The sequence below is a fragment of the Typopeltis vanoorti genome, chromosome 22, assembly GCF_054136105.1.
Source record: "Typopeltis vanoorti isolate ZY-2024b chromosome 22, IOZ_Tvanoo_1.0, whole genome shotgun sequence".
Taxonomy (NCBI): Eukaryota; Metazoa; Arthropoda; class Arachnida; order Uropygi; family Thelyphonidae; genus Typopeltis; species Typopeltis vanoorti.
In genome coordinates this window covers 89,698,538-89,724,018 of record NC_143570.1, presented here as the reverse complement: position 1 = coordinate 89,724,018, position 25,481 = coordinate 89,698,538, and the positions used below count along the sequence as shown (strand labels likewise).

The 25,481-nt window shown below is 36.7% G+C and overlaps 1 protein-coding gene across 1 annotated transcript in view; it reads right to left on the bottom strand.

Annotated features, from left to right (window-relative positions):
• The window catches only part of hay (ATP-dependent DNA helicase hay), a 337,042-nt gene that overhangs the window by 207,836 nt on the left and 103,725 nt on the right, over nt 1–25,481 (bottom strand). The window contains exon 7 of the mRNA XM_090412093.1: nt 25,254–25,364. Within this exon, the coding sequence (XP_090268219.1) occupies nt 25,254–25,364 (111 nt within the window). The remainder of the gene's footprint in view (nt 1–25,253; nt 25,365–25,481) is intronic.

Here is a 25,481-nt window from a genome sequence, read left to right as displayed (position 1 = left end):
TAGATACCTAAATGTGTGCACCATGAGAAAGTGAGGATTGGACATTAGGTCAGAAGCTCTGGTTGGTTCTCCACATTCCTTTAAAAGCTATGTGGAGGTCTCCTCTCAGTTATACAGCTTTGACCATTAAGCACCCCAATATACTATACTATACTATATGTCTGAAGTAATTACTTTGAAAGTCTGTTAAGTGAAAAAAGGATTGAGAGAATGGTAGCAGAAAATATTAAAAAGGAATGCATCCAGGAGTACATATCGATACTTCAGATAGAAAAAAGCAATCAGATACATGAAATGTGGAACGGCAGTTGTAGAAGATGATATTCAACCAGAAATGCTCAAATATGGAGGTGTTTTACAGTGGCTGCACTGTATAATTTAGAAGAGCTGGTCAAAAGGTCAAATTTGATTGGAGTAGAGCTCTCATAACATCCATCTATGAAAAGGGAAATAAAAATGAATGAGAATGATAGGAATTCCTCTACTAAGTATTCCAAGTATGATTTATGCAAGCATACCTCAGAAGAGGCTAAGAAAAACTGTGAAAGAGAATGCAGAGAAGAACAAGTGGTTGATGACAAATAGAGGTTCTCAAGATCAGAATTTCACTTTAAGGCAAACAGCTGAGAAATCAAGAAATTATAAAGATCTGTATTTTAGTTTGTAGATCTAAAAAGGCATATTACATGGTGCCAAAAGAAAAGCTGTTTAAAATGGTGCAATTACATAGTATAAATAGGACATTACATAGAGCAATAGTCTACGTTCAGGTTATGTAAGGTGGTAGAGGAAGATGGGTTTGATGTCAATCAGGTATGAGATAAGGGTGCATACTATTGTCACTGTTGATCATCATCTATAACAAATGATATCAAAATTAGAGATGTTGATCTCAGCTCTTTCCTTATGCAGATCTAGTACCATTCAGCTGAATTCCTCAATTAAACTAACTGACTGAGTTACTAAACTAAACCAACTACTGTAACATGGCATGAAAATCAGCAATAAAAAAAAGACAAAGACTATGAAAACAGGCAGGAACATGGAACACAGCTACATTCTGAATGGAGCAATTTTTAGTCTAGTTCATATATTAAATACTGAAATAGACAAAATATGCAATGTTTATATGGTAAGGAACTAAATAATAAATTCATAGAGAATAAGATAGAAATTAGTCAAAACATGAAACTAGCTGTATACAAGACAGTGTTTGAACTTGTTTTAACTTAAGGATCTGGGAGCTTAGAAATAAAACAGTCGATCAAAGACTGGAGACAAAAGCCTGAGAGCTCCAAGAAAAATTAAGAATAGACAGGTGGCATTAACGGCAGAATCATATTAAAAATGAAGATATTAGAAAGGAACTTGACAATGTTAGTATTCCAGAAGCCTGGTTGGCTAAGTGGTTAGCATGATCTGCTCTCCAACCACAGGCTTTGGTTTGAATTCAGCTATGGACACAGAAGTTTGTGATTGTCTATTGTCTGTGAGACCACTATCTTGCTTATTAGAAACCTGAAACAACTTGAAAAAGTTCTACGTTTGGTCTCTAGAGCAAAGTTTCCAAACTACGTTAAAAATAAATAAAAATACAAAATATATCTAAAATTAATTTTAAAAAATATAGAAAAAATCATTAGACTATCAATAGTACAAACGTATTATAGGTTGGCAAAAATCTTCTGTAGGTCACATTATAAAAAAATAAAAATAAATTAAAAAAACCTAGAATATGCAAGCAGAGATAATCTAAGCTGGCATGGTGACCTAAACAGAATGGGAGAGGAAGGTTAACAGAATACGTGTTTGAAGTCAGAATAATAAGTGAAAGGTCCAGAGTGAGACCAAGATCCAGGTGGATTAATGCAGTTAGAAGTATCTTAGAAATTCAAAATATAAGATTTCACAATACTGGAGACCAAACTGTTAAGAGACTATTTGGAAGAAAATTGTAAATAGGAAGTTAGTAAGAATGCAAACTTATCTAACAGTACTATCACGGTATCCTGTACACTTCTTAAGGATACATATCAACAATTTGATAATGATGATTTGTATGTGTGTATATATATGATGTATCACTTGTGCCTTGTACTATCCAAAATACTGTTGATGTTTAGAGTCCGAGTTTGTGATCCATAATCCTTTTCAATGTCTTAGTAAATGTTCCATTTACTTCATTCCCCTAAACTGTAACATTCTAGTATATTCCCTTTGAGCATATGAAGTGTAAAATAAATCTTTCATTCCACTTTTCTAGTATTTCTTTCTCCTTCTATGTCACATTAATAAGTGAGGAAGAGACATTGTCAGATCTATCCTTTCCTCTCACAGACATATCATCTCAATTGCAACATTAGATTGTCAATGTCTTGTCATTTTTCATTGTCTATAGTGTCTCTTTCACTTCTTTTATAATTTCCTCCTTTACACTATTTCGTATAATGCAATACATCTTTAAAGTCCTCCATCTTTCCATAATTTCTTTCACACCTGTCAGGATGTCACTTTGATTAATGTTGTAAAACTAGAATAGTCCATCGTGAAAGAAGCCCAATTTCTTAATAGGTTGAGTCCATGATACTTATATTTGGATGAATATACCCTCTAATTGTTGCCAGCGTATGTGTGCATTAAAAATATTTTGTGCAAAAGTTTCCAGTCTCAGACTCAATGTGTGCAAGAGCCTATGCATGTTGTTCTTTGATGTTAGCATTGTTGTTTCAATGTATTCAACAGTGACATTTTGAGGATTTAACACACTAAAACTGCAATGTAATATTATTCATATTAATGTTTTCCAAAGAGATGCTTAAGGGCCAAAGCTGTATAACTGAGAGGAGACCACCACATAGCCTTTAAAGGAATGCAGAGAACCAACCAGGGGCTTCTGACCTAATGTTCAATCCTTACCTCGTGGAGCACCCTGTTGGGTATCTACCTGGATACTGAACGAACGAGGATGGGCTGGCAATTTGGGATTGGTTATTGGTTAAACCAAAATACAAAATGATGGTACGACATGACAAAATTTCATGACGGCTGGGGCGTCGCCCGTTAAACAAGGCCCCTGTTGTTTTTGCCAGGGAACAAGGGAAAACAGTGAAAAGTCAGCCTGGAACAAATCTGAAAACACACCCCCAACTCAACATCAGAGTTAAAGATCGGTATTATCAACATAAGAAGCCTGAATGGCAAAGAAATGGCGCAAGCTGAGGAATTAGATAAGTACCAGATCGACATAATAGGGGTGACTGAAACAAAAAAGACAAAAACTGGTGAGATCTTTCTGAGGATTAAATATAAAATGTAATATTCAGGCAATGACAACCAAGGAAAAGAAGGAGTAGCCATAGTATTTAACACAAAATACGAGGCTGATCTTCTTGAATGGCAGGCAGTCTCAAGTAGAGTAATGTGGGCAAATATGAGAATGGGGAACTGGACAATGAGAATTATTTGTGCAACAGAAGGTTCTACTAAGGTAGAAGTGGAGGAATTTTTTGAGGCTTTAGAAAAAGCAACTGACACAATGAAAAAGGAAAAGCTGGTCCTTGTTGGGGATCTAAATAGCAGAGTAGGAAATGATTGTCAGACATACAAAAATATTTTGGGAAAATTTGGAGAAAAGAGCAAAGCTAATAATAATGGCAAATATCTGTTGCATTTCTGCTCAGGACATGGACTGGTTATTACTAACACCATGTTCCAACATAAAAATGTGCACAAATTCACATAGAAAGAAGAGGCAAGGAATAAGAAAAGTCTCACTGACTATGTTATTGTTGATAGTGATGTTTTCTCCCTGTTGCAGGACACCAGAGTGTACAGATGATTTCAAATTGGAAGTGATCACTATTTATTCTTGAGCAGGATAAAATTGAATTTCATATTAAAAAGAATTACATTTAAGAAAGTTTTAAAGCTAATAAAAGTTGAGCAGCTCTCAGATGTGAACTGTAGACTAAAATACACAAAGATTATTGAAGAAAAAATGAAAGAGTTTGAGAACAGGAATCAAACCTTGGAGATTCAGTGGCAAGCCTTGAAGAAAGTCCTGGTTGATTCAGCTAGAGAGGCATGTGGTGAAGTTGTCCGCAAGGATAGAAAAATCAGAACTCCATGGTGGACACAGGAAGTTAAAGAGGCAGTGAAGGAAAAGAAGAAAGCCTATCAAAAGTTCCTCGCAAATAAGTTAGCTTGTGTTCTTAGAGAATACAGAGACAAATGTAAGAAAGCTAAACATTGTGTAAAACTAGCTAAACAGAACTCATGGGAGAACTTTGGCAAGAACATAGAAAATAAATATCAAGAATGTGGCAAAATATTCTGGAGGTTGTTGAAGAAACTTAGGAATGGAGGAAAGAGTGCTGTAAAAGGAGTTAGAGATGATAAAGGTGACATGAAAACGGGAGAAAAAGATATCCTTGAAGTATGGAGTAATTACTTTGAAAAATTGGTAAATGAAACAAGCAGTGATGACAGAACAGTGGTAAAAAACACTGACCAGGCATGCAGTCAGGAATACATATCCATACTTGAAGTAGAAAAAGCCATCAAATGCTTGAAATGAGGAAAGCAGCAGAAGATGATAGTCGACCAGAAATACTTAAGTATGGTGGTATAAAAATCTTAAAGTGGCTACACTGCATAGTTCAGAAGGAATGGACAGAGGGACAAATTTCTAATGATTGGATTAGAGTTCTCATAGTACCCATATATAAAAAGGGAAATAAAACTGAATGTGAGAATTACAAAGGTTTTTCTCTACTAAGTGTTTCTGGTAAGATATATGCAAATATACCTGAGAAATGATTGAGAAGAATTGTGGAAGAAAAGTTTGGTGAAGAACAAGCTGGATTCAGGTCAAATTGAGACTGTCAGGATCAGATCTTCACTTTACGACAAATAGTGGAGAAAGCATGGGAATATAACAAAGATCTGTATTCAAGTTTTGTTGATTTGGAAAAGGCATATGTCAAGGTGCCAAGAGAGAAGCTATTCAATACGCTTCAGTTATATGGTGTCAATGGGGCATTATATCAAGCAATACTTAGTCTTTATTTGAGTTGTAAGTCAGCAGTTACAATTGAAGGAAGTACAGGAAGATGGTTTAATGTTAAATCTGGTGTGAGACAAGGATGTACATTATCCCCTCTGTTATTCATTATCTGTATGGATCACATTATGAAGGAAAGTGGTATTAAACATGATATCAAAATTGGAGATGTTAATGTCTGTTAATGGGGAAGATATCATACTTCTAAATAAATCCACTACAAGTCTGCAAGATTCACTGACTAAATTGAATAACTGTTGTAATAGATATGGTATGAAGGTCAACAATAACAAGACAAAGACAATCAAAATAGGCAGAATCATTGAAAATGTCAGCTGTGTTGTGAATGGAGAACCTGTGGAACAAGTAAAATATTTCAGCTACTTATGCACGATTTTTAGTGAAGATGGTAAATTAAATATAGAAATAGACAACAGAATCAACAAAGCTGGTATGGCAATTGAATAAATTCATATGGAATAGGAGAGAAATTAGTCAGAACCCTAATTTAGCTGTATATAAGACAGTGTTCAAACTTGTATTTAACTTATGGATCTGAGAGCTGGGTCAGAAGTAAAACACTTGACCAAAGACTAGCGGCTGCAGATATGAGAGTCGTGAGAAAGATCTGGGACATGAACAGATGGCATCATTAGCAATATCATATTAAAAATTATTAGGAGGATATTAGGAAAGATCTTGACATAGTCAGCATCCAGGAATGTGTTAGCAAAGCTAATCTCAGGTGATTCTAGTAGCAAGGCTTATACGTTGGTTAGACATAACTGGTAATTAGTTTACGGAATTAACAACGCAAATGAAGTATATTAATTAAAGGTAACTTTAATGAATCACTTCTATATTTCGGCAACGTCACATTGCCATCTTCAGGAACATAAAGATATGCTATGTGCACGCAGGCACTAACACAAAGCAAATGAGGAATAAACCAAGAAACTAATATTGTTCCTAAAGTCCTAATGGTGCCCTCTTGTGGGCTAATTTGGTAGTCTTGGCTGTTGGGCTGAAGTTCTCATAATGTAAGTCTCCCAAATTTGGGGTAGTTTCATGCACTCAAATTTGTAGGTTAGGAACGTTTTTTAGGGCTGCTGAAGATTCTTTGAATAATCTTTCGTATTTAAACTTGCTGCGATGAATTATTTTTGTTTTCTTCCAACGAATTTTATGGTGGGTATCTAAGACATGGTCTGCCAGCCCAGAGCGGCTGTACTGGTGAAACCGGATGTAGTCTTTGTGTTCTGAAATCCTGATATTAGTTGTTCTGCCTGTTTGGCCAAAGTAGGACAATTTGCAGCTGCAAGGGACCTGGTATACACCAGGTAGGTCTAGGGGAAGTGGTTGGTCTTTGGTAGAGCGGATAAGGGATGCCAACTTTTTATATGGTTTGTAACAGGAAGTAAAGTCATATTTTTTGAGGATATTGGTTATTTTCTCAGTGGTGTCCTGGATGTAGGGGATGGTGATAGACTTGGTGTAATCTTTATTGTGAAGGAGGGGAGGGGGGGTGTGGTTTACTGGTTTTAGTATTTTTTGGATTTTTTTGGGGTTATAGCCATTGGCTAAGAAAGTGTTGAGGATGTGGTTTAGTTCAGTAGTCAGGGCCTTGTCATCTGAGCAGATTAATTTTGCCCTGTTATATAGTGTTTTTATAACCCCATATTGTTGTGAGGAGGGGGGGGGGATTGCTGGTGAATGTATCGGCCAGTATGGGTGGGTTTTCTGTAAACAAAGAAAACCAAAGATCCATTAAGCTGGCGGGTGATTAAAGTGTCTAGGAAGGGGAGGGTGTTGTTTTCCTCTTTTTTTAAGGTGAACTGGACTCTGGGGTGTTGGTTGTTTAAGTGTGTTAGGAAGGAGTGGAGTGTGTCTGAGCCATGTGGCCAAATAGCAAACACATCATCCACATAACGAAGCCAAATAGTGGGTTTTTGTGGGGCGGAGTTTAAGGCTTTCTCTTCAAAGGTCTCCATAAAGAAATTGGCCAAGGGTGGGGAAAGTGGTGAACCCATGGCTGTCCCCTCTATCTTGCCGATGAGCATGAATACACTCGAATACACTCGGCCGTGATCTATGGTCGATACTTCATGACATCTCATGCTCATCGACAAGAAAAGAATTCGAAAAAATACGTAGTCGGCACGTGAAAAAATACGAAAACCTGACGAAGAATTCTACTTCCTTACCACAGCCACCACTCAACACTGTAGTCAACCTCTCGTCGGCAGTTTTAAAGCCTGAAGCACTCACCGCACTTTCACGTGGTCACAATTTCGCCCTAGCTCCAAAAAGGATACCTGCTGAAGAAATCATGATCCAAATAGAGCGTGGGATTCGCAACCTGCCTAACCATATCACCAACAACGTAAGACTGGATGTAGTCGGTGTTCTGACTAAAGCCAAACCTCCAAAAACCAACTTATCCAAAAACGAATATGCAGCCCTACAAGAATTGAAAAACAACAAAAAAATAGTAATCACCAAAGCTGATAAGGGAAGCGCCACTGTGGTGCTCAATCAAAAAGACTGCAAAGGTAAGCTAAATGCTTTAGTACTAGACCGTACTACTTACCTCCCCATTGAATACAATCCGACCAGCTCTCAGATTAGAACTCTCCACAGACTCCTTAAGAAAGTCACTTCTTGGCCTGTGGAAGTCACCAACAAACTTAAACCTTATAACTCTAGACACCCCCCCCCCCCGATTACATGGACTCCCAAAAATACATAAACAAAATGTGCCATTGCATCCCATAGTGGATGGCATTGATTCTCCCACATATAAATTAGCCAAACATTTAGCCAAAACGCTCACACGCTACACTGGCAACACACCATCACACATAAAAAACTCAGCCCACTTTAAAGCCAGTATAGAAAACCTCACACTCCAACACACTGACATAATGGTCAGTTTTGACGTCTCCTCCCTATTCACTAATGTCCCACTCAAAGAATCCCTTGAGCTCATCCAAGCCAAGTTTCCTCCCGATATCTCAGCCCTATTTCAGTTCACAATGAACTCAGGCTATTTCGTTTGGCAAGGAAAGTTCTACAAACAGATAGAGGGGACAGCCATGGGTTCACCGCTTTCTCCACCCTTGGCCAATTTCTTTATGGAGACATTTGAAGAGAAAGCCTTAAACTTCGCCCCACAAAAACCCACTATTTGGCTTCGTTATGTGGATGATGTGTTTGCTATTTGGCCACATGGCTCAGACACACTCCACTCCTTCTTAACACACTTAAACAACCAACACCCCAGAGTCCAGTTCACCTTAGAAAAAGAGGAAAACAACACCCTCCCCTTCCTAGACACTTTAATCACCCGCCAGCTTGATGGATCTTTGGTTTTCTCTGTTCACAGAAAACCCACCCATACTGGCAGATACATTCACCAGCAGTAACCCCCCCCCCTCACAACAACAATATGGGGTTATAAAAACACTATATAACAGGGCAAAATTAATCTGCTCAGATGACAAGGCCCTGACTACTGAACTAAACCACATCCTCAACACTTTCTTAGCCAATGGCTATAACCCCAAAAAAATCCAAAAAATACTAAAACCAGTAAACCACAACCCCCCCCCCTCCCCTTCACAATAAAGATTACACCAAGTCTATCACCATCCCCTACATCCAGGGCACCTCTGAGAAAATAACCAATATCCTCAAAAAATATGACCTTACTTCCTGTTACAAACCATATAAAAAGTTGGCATCCCTTATCCGCTCTACCAAAGACCAACCACTTCCCCTAGACCTACCTGGTGTATACCAGGTCCCTTGCAGCTGCAAATTGTCCTACTTTGGCCAAACAGGCAGAACAACTAATATCAGGATTTCAGAACACAAACACTACATCCGGTTTCACCAGTACAGCCGCTCTGGGCTGGCAGACCATGCCTTAGATACCCACCATAAAATTCGTTGGAAGAAAACAAAAATAATTCATCGCAGCAAGTTTAAATACGAAAGATTATTCAAAGAATCTTCAGCAGCTCTAAAAAACGTTCCTAACCTCAACAAATTTGAGTGCATGAAACTACCCCAAATTTGGGAGACTTACATTATGAGAACTTCAGCCCAACAGCCAAGACTACCAAATTAGCCCACAAGAGGGCATCATTAGGACTTTAGGAACAATATTAGTTTCTTGCTTTCTTCCTCATTTGCTTTGTGTTAGTGCCTGCGTGCACATACCATATCTTTATGTTCCTGAAGATGGCAATGTGACGTTGCCGAAATATAGAAGTGATTCATTAAAGTTACCTTTAATTAATATACTTCATTTGCGTTGTTAATTCCGTAAACTAATTACCAGTTAATCTCAGGTGGTATGGTCACTTAAACAGAATGGGCGAGGAAAGATTAGCAAAACAAATGTTCTCTGCCAGGTTGGCAGGAAAACGACCTAGAGGAAGACCAAGATATAGGTGGATTGATATGGTACATAGTGCCTTAGATGATAGAAATATAAGATCTGATAATGTTGGAGTCTTGACAAGTAACAGACTGATTTGGAGGAAAACTGTAGATAGGAAGTTAGTAATGATGTAAATTTTTCATGTAGTACTCATATCCTGTACACCTCTTGAGGGTACATGGCAGGAATTTGATGATGATGTTGTCCAAAAGAGCAACATTAATATGAAAGTAACTAATTAGATTGTATGAAGTTGGAATGAGTTAGAGTAATATTGGAGTAAAAAATAAAAATAAACGTAGCAACTATAGAACAATAAGCCTTATTAGCCATCCAAGCAAAATCCTGTTAAAAAAATATTGTCAAGAATCAAAAAGAAAATAGAAAGCAGACTATCAGATGAACAAGCAGGTTTCCGGAAGTCCAGAAGTACAATTGACCATATTTTTACAATACACATACTAGGTGAAAAATACATAGAACATAACAAAATAATCTGTCACAACTTTTTAGACCTTTAAAAAGCTTTTGACTCAATATGGCACGAGACATTATGGAAAATTTTAGAACATTATGGTATTGACAACAAAATCATTAGGATTATTAAATCTCTTTATTCCTCTCATCTGATATGAGAATTGAAATTAAAAATTACAGCAGTGAACCATTCTGGGCAGAAGGGGGGGGGGGGGGTAAGACAGGGATGCATCTTGTCCCCTCTTCTTTTTAATTGGTTTCTGGAATATGTCACAGATGAAGCTCTTTATGAATATGACACTGGAATAGTAGTTGGCGGACTAAGAATAAATAACTTACGTTTTGCTGACAATATCAATCTTCTAGCAGAAAGTGAAGAAGAATTACAAGAGGTAACCAGCCGTGTTTTCGGAACATTAAAAAAATATGGATTATACATAAACCTACAAAAAACAAAAAGAATGATAACCTCAAAATCAGACATTAAATTCTTAGAGATACAAATTGGCAACAAGCAAACTGAGAATGTAAAGAAGTTCACTTATCTAGGAAGCACGCCGAGTCAAGATGGTCATTCAAAAACCAATGTTAAATACCAAATTGCTAAGGCAACCGTGGCCCTACAGAAGTTAAAACCATTGTGGAGAGATAACAGAATAGCAATCACAACCAGACTAAGACTAATTGACACCTTGGTGAATTCTGTCCTCTTGTATGGCTGTGAGGCCTGGACTTTATTGAAGGAAGATGAGAGGTGACTCCTGTCTTTCGAAATGAAAACTTACAGAAGACTTTTGAGAATTCCCTATACCGCTCACGAAACCAATGAAAATGTCCAAAAACTGACTGATACAATAGATGGTAGAAAAAGGGAAAATATTCTGACAGTCATCAGAAGAAGACAGATGAAATGGTTCGGACATGTGGAGAGGGCTAATGGCATTCCAAAGCAAACACTAGAAGGAATTGTTCCGGGATCAAGGGTTAGGGGCCGACCTCGATTAAAATGGACCGATAACATCAAAAAATGGACAAATTCCTCCCTTTCTCAACTGGCATCAAGAACAAGAGACGAAGACAACTGGAGGATGCTAGCAAAGAGTATCACCTACCAGCCATGAATGACCCAATGGTTCATTTAGGACTATGGGGGAAGAAGAAGAATATTGGAGTGGAGAAATTACTAAATAAAATAAGTTACAAGTGGAGAGGGCTAATGGCATTCCAAAGCAAACACTAGAAGGAATCGTTCCGGGATCAAGGGTTAGGGGTCGACCTCGATTAAAATGGACCGATAACATCAAAAAATGGACAAATTCCTCCCTTTCTCAACTGACATCAAGAACAAGAGACCGAGACAACTGGAGGATGCTAGCAAAGAGTATCACCTACCAGCCATGAATGACCCAACGGTTCATTTAGGACTATGGGAGAAGAAGAATATTGGAGTGGAGACATTGGAGAAATTACTAAATAAAATAAGTTACAAGTATGATTTATCATATAATTTGTTTTTATAGTATGCTCAAAAATTGACTGTAAATCAGAAATTCTGAAAGGAAAATTTTGTGCACATAGTCACTCCTCTTCTGACCTGTTTACATGTGCATGAACACAAATACATTTTAGAGGGAATATTGATCTGGATAAACATTTCACTTCATTTATCAGTAACACTCAAACTGTCTGGGAAGAAGTCTACATAAGAAGACTTCTGTAGAATTTGTTTCATATTAATAAAGGTATATTTTAAGTGAAATCTGGCATCCTAAACACTGATAATTATGCACTGGCTCTTCCACAAACTGTTGGTAGTTTTCATCTTGGTTATTATCCCAAAATACAGAAACAGATTTAAAGGATTTCCATGCAGTTAAATTTGTATATCAAATGCACCATGCCAAAGCTGTGTAATTTGTGGAACAACAAATATGCTTTGCAATTTTGTATCATGCAGCTTTGTAAACTTTCCATTGCAGTAAATAAAGGAAATCATTACTTTTTTTTGTCCAAAGCCTTTAACAATCCCTGCATTACTTACTAATCCTATTCATGCTCCATGACACAATAAGGCAAAGATCCTTTTACTCCAGTTAACTCTGTCTTGTGTGACTAATTCTCCTGCATTCATTCCTAACCAGCTATTCTCCTTTCCTTTTCTGACATTCTCTGCCAAGTTAGTTTGGACCTATCTCTTTGCTCTTCCAGGATCAACATCAAAACTGTCCTTGAAATCTCTCTCTTCTGTCCATTCTTAGTATATGTCCAATCCATTTCCACCTGCATCTTTTTATTTCATTGGTGCTACTTTTTTGCTCAGTTTATTTATATAATTCACTACTATTTGTTATATGTTGGGGACAACATACTTTTAATATTTTGTGCAACCACTTTATTTCAACCATCATTTTATATTGCGGCAATTTGGTCAGCTAAATCCCATGCCAGCCCATCCTCATTCGTTCAGTATCCAGGTAGATACCTAAATGTGTGCACCATGAGAAAGTGAGGATTGGACATTAGGTCAGAAGCTCTGGTTGGTTCTCCACATTCCTATAAAAGCTATGTGGAGGTCTCCTCTCAGTTATACAGCTTTGACCATTTAGCACCCCCCCCTCCTCGAGCAATAAATACAAAATGTTATATTCAGGCAATGACAATCAGGGAAAAGGAGTAGATATAGTATTCAATCCTAAATATGAGGATAATCTTGAATGGCAGGCAATATCACGTAGAATGATGTGGGCAAATATCAGAATGGGGAACTGGACAATGAACTGGACAAAACCTAGGCAGAAGTGGAGGAATTTTTTGAGGCTTTAGAGAATGCAACTGACACAATGAAAAAGGAAAAGTTGGTCCTTGTTGGGGATCTAAATAGCAGAGTAGGAAACGATTGTCAGACATACAAAAACATTTTGGGAAAATTTGGAGAAAAGAGCAAAGCTAATAATAATGGCAAACACCTGTTGGATTTCTGCTCACGACATGGACTGGTTATTACTAACACCATGTTCCAACATAAAAATGTGCACAAATTCACATGGAGAGAAGAGGCAAGGAATAAGAAAAGTCTCATTGACTATGTTATTGTGGATAGTGATGTTTTCCCACTGGTGTGCAGGACACTGGAGTGTACAGAGGATTTGAAATTGGAAATGATCACTATTTAGTCTTGAGCAGGATAAAATTGAATTACATACTGAAAATAACATATAAGAAAGTTTTAAAGTGAATAAGTTCAGCAGCTCTGAGATGTAAAGTGTAGACTAAAATACACAAACATTATTCAATTAAATATGAAAGAGTTTGAGAATAGGAACCAAAACCTTGGAGAATCAGTGGCAAATCCTGAAGAAAACATTGATTGATTCAGCCAGAGGGGCATGTGGTGAGATTGTCTCCAAGGAGAGAAAAATCAGAACTTCATGGTGGACATGGGAAGTTAAAGAGGCAGTGAAGAAAAAGAAGAAAGCATACCAAAAGTTCCTGGCATTAAGTCAGCCTGTGCTCTTAGAGAATACAGAGAAAAATGCAAGAAAGCTAAACACTGTGTAAAACTAGCTAAACAAAAGTCATGAAAAGACTTTGGTAACAATATAGAAAATAAATATGAAGAAGGTGGCAAAATATACTGGAGGTTGTTGAAAAAGCTCAGAAATAGAAGAAAGAGTGCTTTAAAAGGAATTAGAGATGATAAAGGTGACCTGAAAACTAGAGAAAAAGATATTCTTGAATTATGGAGTAATTACTTTGAAAAACTGTTAAATGAAACAAGCATTGATGACAGCACAGTGGTAAAATACTCAACAGACATGCAATCAGAAAAGCATGAAATATGGAAAAGCAGCTGGAGTAGATGATATTCAACCAAAAAGGCTCAAGTAGGAGGTATAAAAGTATTACAGTGGCTGCACTCCATAGTTCAGAAGGCCTGAGCAGAGGGACGAATTCCAGATGATCAGAGTAGAGCTCGCATAGAACCCATATACAAAAAGGAAAATAAAACTGAATGTGAGAATTACAGTGGTATTTCCCTACTGAGTGTCCCTGGTAAGATTTATGCAAGTATATTTGAGTAATGTTTGAGAAGGATTGTGGAAGAGAAGCTTGGTGAAGAACAAGCTGGATTCAGACCAAATAGAAGCTGTGAGGATATGCTTTTCACTTTATGACAAATAGTTGAGAAATCATAGGAATATAACAATGATGTGTATTTAAGCTTTGCCGATCTAGAAAAGGCATATGACAAGGTGCCAAGAGAAGCTGTTCAAAACACTACAATTGTATGGTGTCAATGGAGCATTATATCAAGCAATTAGTCTTTATTTGAGTTGTAAGTCAGCAGTTAGAATTATAGGAAGTACAGGAAGATGGTTTTATGTTAAATCTGGTGTCAGACAAGGATATACATTATTCCCTGTTATTCATTATCTATATGGATCACATTATGAAGGAAACTGATATCAAAATTGGAGTGTTAATCTCAGCTCTTTACTTTATGTGGATGATTTTATACTTCTAAATAAATTCAGTACAAGTCTGCAAAATTTCCTGACTAAACTCAATAACTAACTATTGTAATAAGGGGAAGAGGGGGGGGGGGGTCTGCCATGGGTGCCACTTTGAACCTTTTTGAACTTTTGCGGTTAATTCTAAAATACAGTCTCGAGAACTCATTTCCAAATATTGTAATACTACTGTGAATTTTCCTCACAATTGCTGTAAGTGTTGCTAGTTGTGAGAAGAGATTTTCTAAATAAAATTGATTAAGAATTACCTACATTACTATGAAATAGACTTCGCCAATATCATTCGACAATTCTGCTAACAGAAAAGCAAGAAAAATAACATTTTAGAATGTTGAAATTAAAGTTTTACTTCAAAAATAAACATAGTGTTTTAATTTATTTCCCTATACGTCGTTTTGACTTTTGTAGTATTTTTGGTGTGTATTGAGAGGGGAGGCAAACTCGGGGACCACCCAGGCGGCAAAAGCTCTAGCTACATCACTGACAGGTATGGTATGAAGGTCAGCAATAACAAGACAAAGACAATGAAAGTGGCAGAAGCATTGAAAATATCAACTGCATTGTGAATGGAGAACCTATAGAACAAGTAAAACATTTCAGCTACTACTTAAGCATGATTTTTAGTGAAGATGGTAAATTAAATATGGAAACCTCATGTTGGAGACTTAATGGAATGTATACAGCACTCGAAAAGGATTAAAACAGAGAAAAAAATTCCACATGTTATTCAATTTTCTAAATATGTTTTTACTAGTTACACCAGTGGTTCCCAAACTTTTTCGATTCTTGGCACCCTTGCTGAATCCAGGTTCTCCCAAGGCGTCATATGTCAAATTCTAACAAGTACACTTTGCGAAATAGCGAATCATTTTTTTTAATTAAAGGGTTAGGTAAAAATAAATAAAATACATATTTAAGATCACAAAAAAAAAAGTAATTGAACAAATTCCACTAATTATCATTAGTGGGATGAATGAGCCTGTTGATCACCACACATTTTCTCAAATCTTGGAATCAAACTGGACACAGCCACTCTCATTTCCTTCTCCATATTGATTTTCTCATGATACTGTACTTACTTTTATCACAGCGACTGCCGAAAATCCAGCTTCGTGCAAATGGAATTAAAATTCTCTGAGCTTTTTCACTCAGAAGGGGATATTCATCTTTTACTGATATCCAAAATTCAGTTAATTCCATGTTGCTAAATTTCGTTTTCAACGTATTGTCTTGCGACAATACATTGAAATGATGGAGCACTGGCATTAAATGGATCTTGAATCCATGCAAATTTATCGATATTATCATTTTGAAAATATTTCTCAAATTCAAAAACAACTTATTCGATAAGCTGTAATAAGTGTTCTTCAAAAATGGATTTCATACCTCAAGAGAAATCGACTCCATTGGAGGTCAAAAACTGTTGCAACAAGGGGAAACATTCTTTGTCTCTGTCTTCATTCATTTTTCTTTTCCATAGTTTTTAATTTTTTTTTATAAAAGCTGAAATTTCCTCAATCGACTTTAAAAAGTGCATGTTGCATCCCTGCAGGGAGAGATTCAGAGCATTCATCTTTTCAAAAATATCACATAAGTATGCTAGTTTTACCAAAAAATTTTCATTCACAAAGTTTTTGGTATACTTGTGGTCTTCCTCTTTAACAAAAATATAAATTTCCTGTTGCAGTTCATATGTCTGGGACAAAACATTACCACGAGAGAGCCATCGCGAAGTGCTGTAGTACAACAAAGATGTGTGCTTGGATCACATATCCTCACATAGTTTTTTGAAAAACCTTGCCTTCAACGGCCGAGTTTTTATAAAGTTTATTACATTCACTGCATATTCTAAGACCTGGTTCAATGTAGGACTCAGATATTTTGACGCGAGTGCTACCCTGTGAATAATGCAACGGGTCCACAGTGCATCAGGGGCTTTGCTTCGAATAAGTGCCTGCAATCCTCCATAACAGCCGGATATAGAACGAACACCATCAGTACAGACACCAACGCACTTAGTCCACTTCAAATTATTTTCGGATATAAAAGTATCAAGGATCTCGAACAAGTCTTGAGCCTTAGCACTAGCAGCGATACTTTTACAAAAAAGAAGGTCTTCTACAATGTTATTACCATCTATAAACCGTACATAGCAAATCAAGTGAGCATCATTATTATTATCTGTGGCCTCATCCAGCTGCAACCCAAATTCCTTCCTTTTATTTTTTCAATTAATTGATCATTGAGGTCCCCTGCTATGTGCTGTATTCTGTGACTGATGGTGTTAGTGGACAAAGGCACTTTTGAAAGCAGCTTCCCAGCAGGCTCACAGATCATAATGTTCACCATATCTACAGCAGCCGGTAGAATGACTTTTTCTACGATGGTATGAGGTTTCTTATATTTTGTGATTCTATGTACCACCTTGTAAGATGCTAGCAAAGCATTGCTTAGTATTGACGCCTGCTTATAAAAACTACCTTTTTGTTGATTTAACTCTATTAACTTTCTGGTAAAGTAGTCACAAGATCTACTAACCATGCTGGGATGATTGGTTTCTAAATGCCATTTCAACTTACTTGGTAGCATGCACTCTGGTGCCAAAACTGTCATACAAAGTACACACTGCGGTCTACCTTCACCACTGACTTCTGTCGACGAAAGATTACATTCACTGCATTAAAGTCCAAATACCTGTCATCATATTTTTGATATTTATGCTTCTTCACACTCATGCCACTATTTGACAGTGTGCCCTCTTTATTTTCTCTCTCACAACGCTTATTACTGTTTAGTAAAAACCAATCCATTTTTAAAAATACATATGAGAAGAAATACTTCAAAAACTTCACTTGACTAAATCACAACAATATTCAGTTGATACAATCTTCGAAAACTAATTCAACACTAAGACCGCAAGAAACCAACAGCTATTTATATACGAACACAAAGTACTGAGAAAGTTCGAGAAACTTAATTATTGTAGAGCGCCATATAGTAACCATTTGTAGAGGCTTCTGCACACGGTTATTACTAAGTGAGTTACTGGTTTGCACCAGGTCCACTAGATGTCCTAAAATTATGAAAATTTTGTAATCGTGGCGCCCCTGTGAGGAAGCCACAGCTCCCCAGGGCACTGCGGTGCACACTTTGGGACCCACTGAGTTACACTATTTCCATATCAACATTAGTTTATAACTAAGTAAAGTTCTTAACTTTTTTTTCTAATGCATTAGACCCAGTTTAAATGATGGAGGAAGAAGTATCAACTATCAGAATGCAGTAATGACATGTACCGAACATGTTTCTCAAGAACAGCCATTTTATTTTGACCAGCACTTTACAACTTGTGCTATTCTCTTACTCAACTAGCTTGTGATTCAAACAAATGAGCAATGGCCTTCAAATTATCTACTTACCAAAGTGATCTTTGCATTTGAATGCATTCAGTACAACATGCTCATAAGTTTCCTTCATACCAATGAAATGAGCCACAGGAATGGAAAGATTTTTGTTACCATTATATACCAAACCACTTTCAAAGTGAATTTGGAGGAATCAATAAATATTTTCCATTCTCCAGACTTGTTTTGAAATTTCAATTTATCTATCAGTGCACTTAAGTCCAGGCACATACAAAGAGAATCCTATATGACATAAAATATTGAAGGCAGATTGACAAAAGCTGACAGTTTCTCATTTCATTAAAATGAAATATATACTGATCTTTAATTGACTATGATTTATAAACATCTAATGCCAACAAATTTTGCCAATGGGACTGTTCGGCTTCTTCAGGGCTTATAACAGTAAGAGAAAACTCAAAGTGGCTAGTACAGAGAAAATGGAGTAATACTATCATATAAATTAAAAATTAAAACAGAACGTGTAACATTACACGCATGGAGTGTGTTGTGTTAGTCACTGTTGTGAGAGCACACGCTGTAGTTTTGAGCAAAACTGAAGGAGTCGAACGGCCTCGTTGGCATTAGATGTTTATAAATCATGGTCAATTAAAGATCAATATATATTTCATTTTAATTATATGTTTGAATGACCAAATATAATCTCAACAATGAACAAGTTTCTCATTTCTCTTACCAAAAATTCCATTTTTGCAGTCTGAATCTCAAAAGTTCAGCTCATTTCTTTGTTACATCCTGATTGTTTATCATGTACTAATGCGTAAGGTACTAAAGTTATAAGGTGAAATTTGCTATTCAGAAATTTAATTTGGATCAGAGCTGTTGGTGGCTCTTTTATGAACTGCTAATCGCTTTCTTCATCACTATCACACATCACTTGTTCACACAGTGAAACAAGCAGGAATAGCTCTGTATGACACTGGCTATACTACAGATGGGATATTTGGATATTCTATATTATATTTTATTTTTCATTGGAAAAATTTTCAACTTTTGTAAACACGATTAGATTCAAAGTGAAGGGATAGCTCCTTAAGACAATGGAAAAGACAGATTTTTTCTTTTGTCCATTCCATCAGATTTATTATTATTATTAAAGAGACCTACAAGGAGTCAGTGACTCATCCAGAAAGGTGACATAATACCCACACCATCTGTCATACCTGTTCCTGAATTCATTCACACTACTTGTACACACAACATCCAATGGCAATCCATTCCAATCATGTGCCACTCTATGAAAGAAAAAATCTAGCTCCCCCCCCCTCCTTCTTGATGGTATTCATTCTCATCTTTCAAGGATGTTCTTTCACCACTCTCTATAAAATGAAAAACTCCATCATTGATATCCTATATGATCATTTCAGAAGCTTGTAAGTCTCAATCATACTGTCCCTTTTTCTCCTGTTTGATAGTAGCTGCAGATCAAATTCTCAACTACCTTATCTGTATTGCACAATCTTGATATTTTTAACACCCTCCTTTGTAGGAAGTTTTTCCGCTTGGTTATACTTATAAATTTAAGATGCCAAGAAATTATATAATTGGTTTAATCCTTTATCCAAGTGTAAGCAAACAAAGTTTGCACCTGAAGTATTTTCAGTACTGGGGCAACTCATATATAGAAGTTAATGACTTCACATCACTTGCCTTAGTATCCCATAATGCAAAGCACATACCCTTGCAGACATGTATAATGCTATGCATTATGGGAAGAGTCACTAACCAGGCTGGTTTCGACCTTTATTGAGGTCTCATCAGTGGGAGCTAGACCCAGAGGTGATGCTAAGGTTGAAGTAATGCAGAAGTCATATTTTCATATATGAGTAGCAAAAAGGAGTCACACCTTATTAAGGCAAGTGCTGTGAAGTCATTAGCTTCTATATACAAGTTATCCCAGTCCTGAAAAGACTTCAGGCACAAACTTTGTTTGCTTACACTTGGATAAAGGAGATTAAACCAAGTACATAATTTCTTGGTATATCTTTAATTTATAGTATAACGAAGTGGAAAAACCTCAAACAACTTCCTCTAATACAGAGAAATGCATAATCAAGTAGATGTTATGGCTTACAAGAGGACTTGAATAGATTGCATGAATGGGCAGGTAAGTGGAACTATCAGTTCAGTGTTGCAAAGTGTAAGGTTTTGAGATTTGGTAAGCAATGGGATGCATTACTTCAACCGTGGTATCACCTCTGGGTATGGCTCCTACTGATGAGACAGCAATAAAGGTCGAAACCAGTCTGGATAATGATCCTTCCCATAATGCATAGCATTATACATGTCTGTAAGGATATATGCTTTGCATTATGGGATACTAAGGCAAGTAATGTGAAGTCATTAGCTTCTATATATGAATTGCCCCAGTCCAGAAATTACTTCAGGCACAAACTTGGTTTGCTTATGCTTGGATAAAGAATTAAATCAAGAATATAATTTCTTTGTATCTTTAATTTATACCCTCCTTTGTACTCTCCCCCCCACACTGTATCAGAATTGCTAATCAGAAATCACACCTGCTCACAGTAGTGTAAGTGAGGTCTTAAACACTTTAAAGATGCAAAATCACTTCCACAGCTTTACATGTGAAAGGTTCATATCACTGCTGTTAGCCATTTATTTGTATTTGAGTTGTATTTGCAATCTTTGCTATATAGTCATTGAACTTCAACTTCCTATGTACTAAAACTTAAAAGATCCCTAGCCTGATCTGTTTCTTCTAGCATAATCACACCAATATAATATGACATTGGATATCTAATATATATCTAATCACTCCAAAGTGCATGACTTGACATTTACTAACATTGAACTGACAGCCATTTACTAACATTGAACTGACAGCCATTTACATATGCCCACAATTCCAGCCTATTCAAATCATTCTGCAAGTACTGCATATAACTCATATTCCTGATTCCTATCTTTGCATCATCAGCAAATCACTGAATATCTCCTGTCGAATCCTTCCCAATGTCATTAATATATAGATTGAATAACAATGGACCAAGGTCTGATCCTTGTGGTACACTACTGGCTACCTTAAATCTTGCACTCATGTTCACATTCCACTTTTTTGATATATGTCAGTCAGGCATCCTCTTATCCATGTCAATATTTTATAATCCAATCCCATGTTTCCTAATTTATGCAACTGTCTTCTATGCTGCATTTTGTCAAAAGCCTTAGCAAAATCCAGAAGTATCATGCTATATCCATTCCCCCTCATCTAACTCAATGGTAACATTATTAGAGAATGTGAGTAAGTTGCTCAAATATGACCTTCCCTTAGTAAACCCATTGCAAAGAAATTCTCTGTCAATCTATTTCTGAATATGCGCTCTAACCAACTTTTCCAAAACCTTCACCGCCACTTCAAAAATACTGGTAGGCTGATAGTTGGATACATCAGTCTTTGCACCACCCTTGTGCAATGGTATTACCATACATTCTTTCCACTCCTGTGGAATCTTCCCTGATCTGACTCAAATTATACAGCATGCTAAAAGGAATAGCCAGTTCAGCTTAACACTCTTTTAGCATCCATGCGAATATCCCATCAGTTCATATTGCTGAATTCTAATTCCGTTTGTGCAACAGTTCTAGTACCTTCTCCTCATTGCATTGCAAAAATGCAACAGCGCACACTACAGGCATGCTGGGCCGCAGCGCATCACACTGACCTTGCTTGTGACCGCACATTTCCTAGAATAGATACCTCCAAACTTCACTTATGCTCGAAGGTGTCGACAACTGTAGGCAGCTGAGTCAAGGCCAGAGCACACTGGCCTTAATAGCACAATCCACATGCAAAGTGAGGAGCGCCTGATTTTCAAACATGTTTGAATATGTCACAGCATTTAAAACCATTCCAGGCTCATATTAATTTTAATAATTTTTCACAGAACACTTATTCACTTTCCATGGAACACTGGTGTTCTGCGGAACATAGTTTGGGAAATGCTGCACCAGGTTGATAGGTATTAGCAAAATGGCCACTGATTAGTTTAACAATCTCTTGTGCATTAGTCACCTGCATAACATCTGTATTCAGTAAAGTTATTCTTTCATATTCATTCCTATTTCTACTTGCAACATAATAGAATTTTTTGGGGTTGTTTTTAGCTTGCAGAGTCACTTAGCTTTTAAGACGACAGTTTTTGCTTTTCTGGGCTGCTACTTATAATTTTCATAACTAACATCATTCTTATGCACATGATATTTGTTACACATCATCTTTTTCTTACGAATCTCTAGTGTAATTAAATTGCACATCCATTTCACTCCTACACTATTTATTCTTCGAACTCTAGGGACACATTCTGATACTGCATGTAAGTAATTTTTAAACACTTCCTATGCAATGTTGATATACTTCCCATCCAACAACTGATACCATGGTACAGTACCCGGTATACTCTTCAGCTGGTGATAATTTCCTGCTTTGTAGTTCAGCATGTAACCTTTTCTGAATGATTTCTTATCCAATTCCCAAGTGAGAATCCCACAATCCCTGTCACCAACCAGAAGCAGAATTAGTTACATCTTTAACTGAAACTATAATGAAATCTAATTCTTTGACTCCGAGTTCCTTCTGTCGCATGCTGCTTGAGGAAACTGTCTTGCAACAGCTCAATAAATTCAGTTTCATTCATGTCATGAGATTGTTCTCCTACCCAATCAATATTTGGATAATTAAAATCCCCGATCATGATTACTTCATACCAATTGTCTTCATCTGGTGATGCATTTCATCATCACTAGCAACTGATCCGCTAAGTCTGTAACAACACCTCACTATGCATTTGATCTTTTTAGACTTTCTCACACTACATAGTTTCAAACTCAGTGCCACATGAAAAGCTGTAAGTCACAGGTCTCAAAGCAAACTGGAATCAAATCATCCAATATCATTAGAAGCATGCCTCCTCTTCTCCTATCCTATGTATCCTTCCTAAAAATACTGTACCCTTTACACTCAATACTATTAGTATGTCTGCCTCTGATTGCCAGGTCTCACTAATGCTTACAATCTGATGTCCCAACATAATATTGATCAAGGCAACAAACTCTGTTTTTTATACTACTACTACTAGCAGTTGCATACAGACATGCATGCTTTTTTTGTATACCCTTCTCTGTAGTCGGTGTGACACAGTTAACTTGCAATCTCTGTTCTTATCTAGTGCCTTACTTATGCAGACATCCTTGCACATGCTTGATAAATCCAAACTGGATGAACATAAAATTGTTCTTCCCTTACAATTCTTTCAATCATAATTTCCATTCCCATCATTAACAGAGCGACATAACATTATAGCTCTTATGCACGGAGATTCTCACAGAGAGATAGTCAGGGAAGCTAAATTACTATGAAAGTTCCTTTCATAATAATTTAGCTTCCCTGATACTCTCTTTCTGTTAGAGCTCATACAAATGAATAATTTCTCAAGACTCTTGATACCAAATGCATTCAAGTGTAGGCTATCTTTCTTATACAAATTCAAATCCATTCTTCCTTCAAACCCAATCCATACATCCTCACATCCATTCCTTCTACACAGCCTACGCATCGAATTGTTTGCCATCATAGTTCTTCTTTTTAATTAATTTCTATGATATCAAGGTAATATATTTTCACTTTCTCACTCTTCACTCTCACTTCTTCCAGCAGTTCTTTCATATCTTCTCATACACTGAACTTATCACTAGTTATGTCGTTAATACCAACTAGAATTATGATCTATTTTGCTTTGCTTTTCTGTTTTTCAACTGCATGTGTTACATACACTCTTTTCTGTGGCACATTATGCAGCATAACAAGTAGTGCTCAAATTTTTTTATCTTGTTTCTTCTTCAATTAAAGCTATGAGGTGTTTTTTATATTTTATTTTATGGAGAACTCATCCACAAGAGGTTAGTTAACCTATAATACACTATAGGTTAACCTCTCCAGTGGATGAGCAATAAGTGGGTGGGTAATATTGGGGATGGACTGTTCCAGAGGGCAGCAGTGGAAGGGATAAATGAGGAAGCAGAGAAATTTGTTCTGTGAGCGTTTGAGAGTTGAACTGTGAGTGAGGCCGGGGAAGGTTCTTGGTTAGCTGCTGCATGCATTTGGATGGATTTGCAAGAGGATGGGGGAATTATTGATGCCAATTCTGATGAACAGCAGTCATAGAAGATGCAAGCTACAGAGATTGAATGCCTTTGGGAAAGTAAGTGGAGTGTATTCAGTGAGAGAGAGAGAGAGATCACCAATCAATCTAACTGCTCTTTTCTGTATAGAACCCAGTATTTTTAGGGTGCTCTTAGGGACACAAACCCAGATATGAGAGCAGTATTGAATGGCTGGGCAGATTTGTGATTTGTATAGAATTAAGAGGTATTTGGGGCTGAAGTAATGCCTCGAGAAAAAGAGAAAGCCTAATTTTTTGGATGCAGAGGAGGCAATATTTGTGATATGGTTTTTCCAAGAAAAATTTCTGGTTAGAGTTATTCTGAGAATGTGAATCTCATCTTGAATAGATGATTTGGGTATTGTCAAGGGTAAGATTGGAAGAACAGGTTCTTTTTTGTGAGAAATAATGTGGAGCTGTGTTTTGCTGACGTTAAAGTTGATAATGTTATCCAGACCCAATTGATGAATGTTTTGAAGGTCAGAATTTAAGATAGTAGAGGTCAGAGTTTTGGAGGTTGTGGTGATTTGTGCTTTGCAGAGTTTCAAATGAAAAGGAGGAGTGCAATGTGCTGTCATCGGCAAAACTGTGTACTTGATTGGCAGTCAGCTGGAGTAGATCATTTATATAATAGAAGGAAGAGGATGGGCGAGAGAACAGAACCTTGTGGGACTCCAGCATTAGTTGTATAGATAGAATACAACTAGTAAACAACTAGAAATAGATAGAATATTTACAGCACAGAATCTCTAAGATTTAGGAACACAAAAATATTGGAAACCTCAATTGGAAGGTTTCTGGGCAGTAAATAAATCTGGAAAGGGCCAACGGGAGGGGTACAGTATACTCACTTTCTTATATAATAACCAACTCAATAATTAATTCACTATTGGTGAAATAGAAAACTGAATAGCATTAAAACTCTTTAAAAACTTTAAATCTTTTTGGAATTGGAACTGCAGTTTAGTAGAGCATCATTCTATCTGATCACACTAATTCAAAGAGCAAATGTTATTATGATTCAGTGCCAACTTTTTTTTTTTTTTTTTTTTTGGCAACAGAGAAATTGGTATTAGCTTTCTAAATATAGCTATTAACAAAAATTATAAATCATGCAGAAAAATCAACCTGAGAAGAAGTAGATTTATCCTGAGTGACAGTCAATTCTTCACTTTCTGCATCCCTTCTCAAACGGCACTTCTGGATGTCTGCATTTTTCAAAAGCTTCTGAAGAACCTCCTAAACAAGAAAAAGAATGTAAAACATAATAAATGGAGGAAAAAAGTCCACATGAAGATAAAATGAAATTCTATCAAAGTTTTTGAAACTGTTAATATATCACATGAAAATCATGAA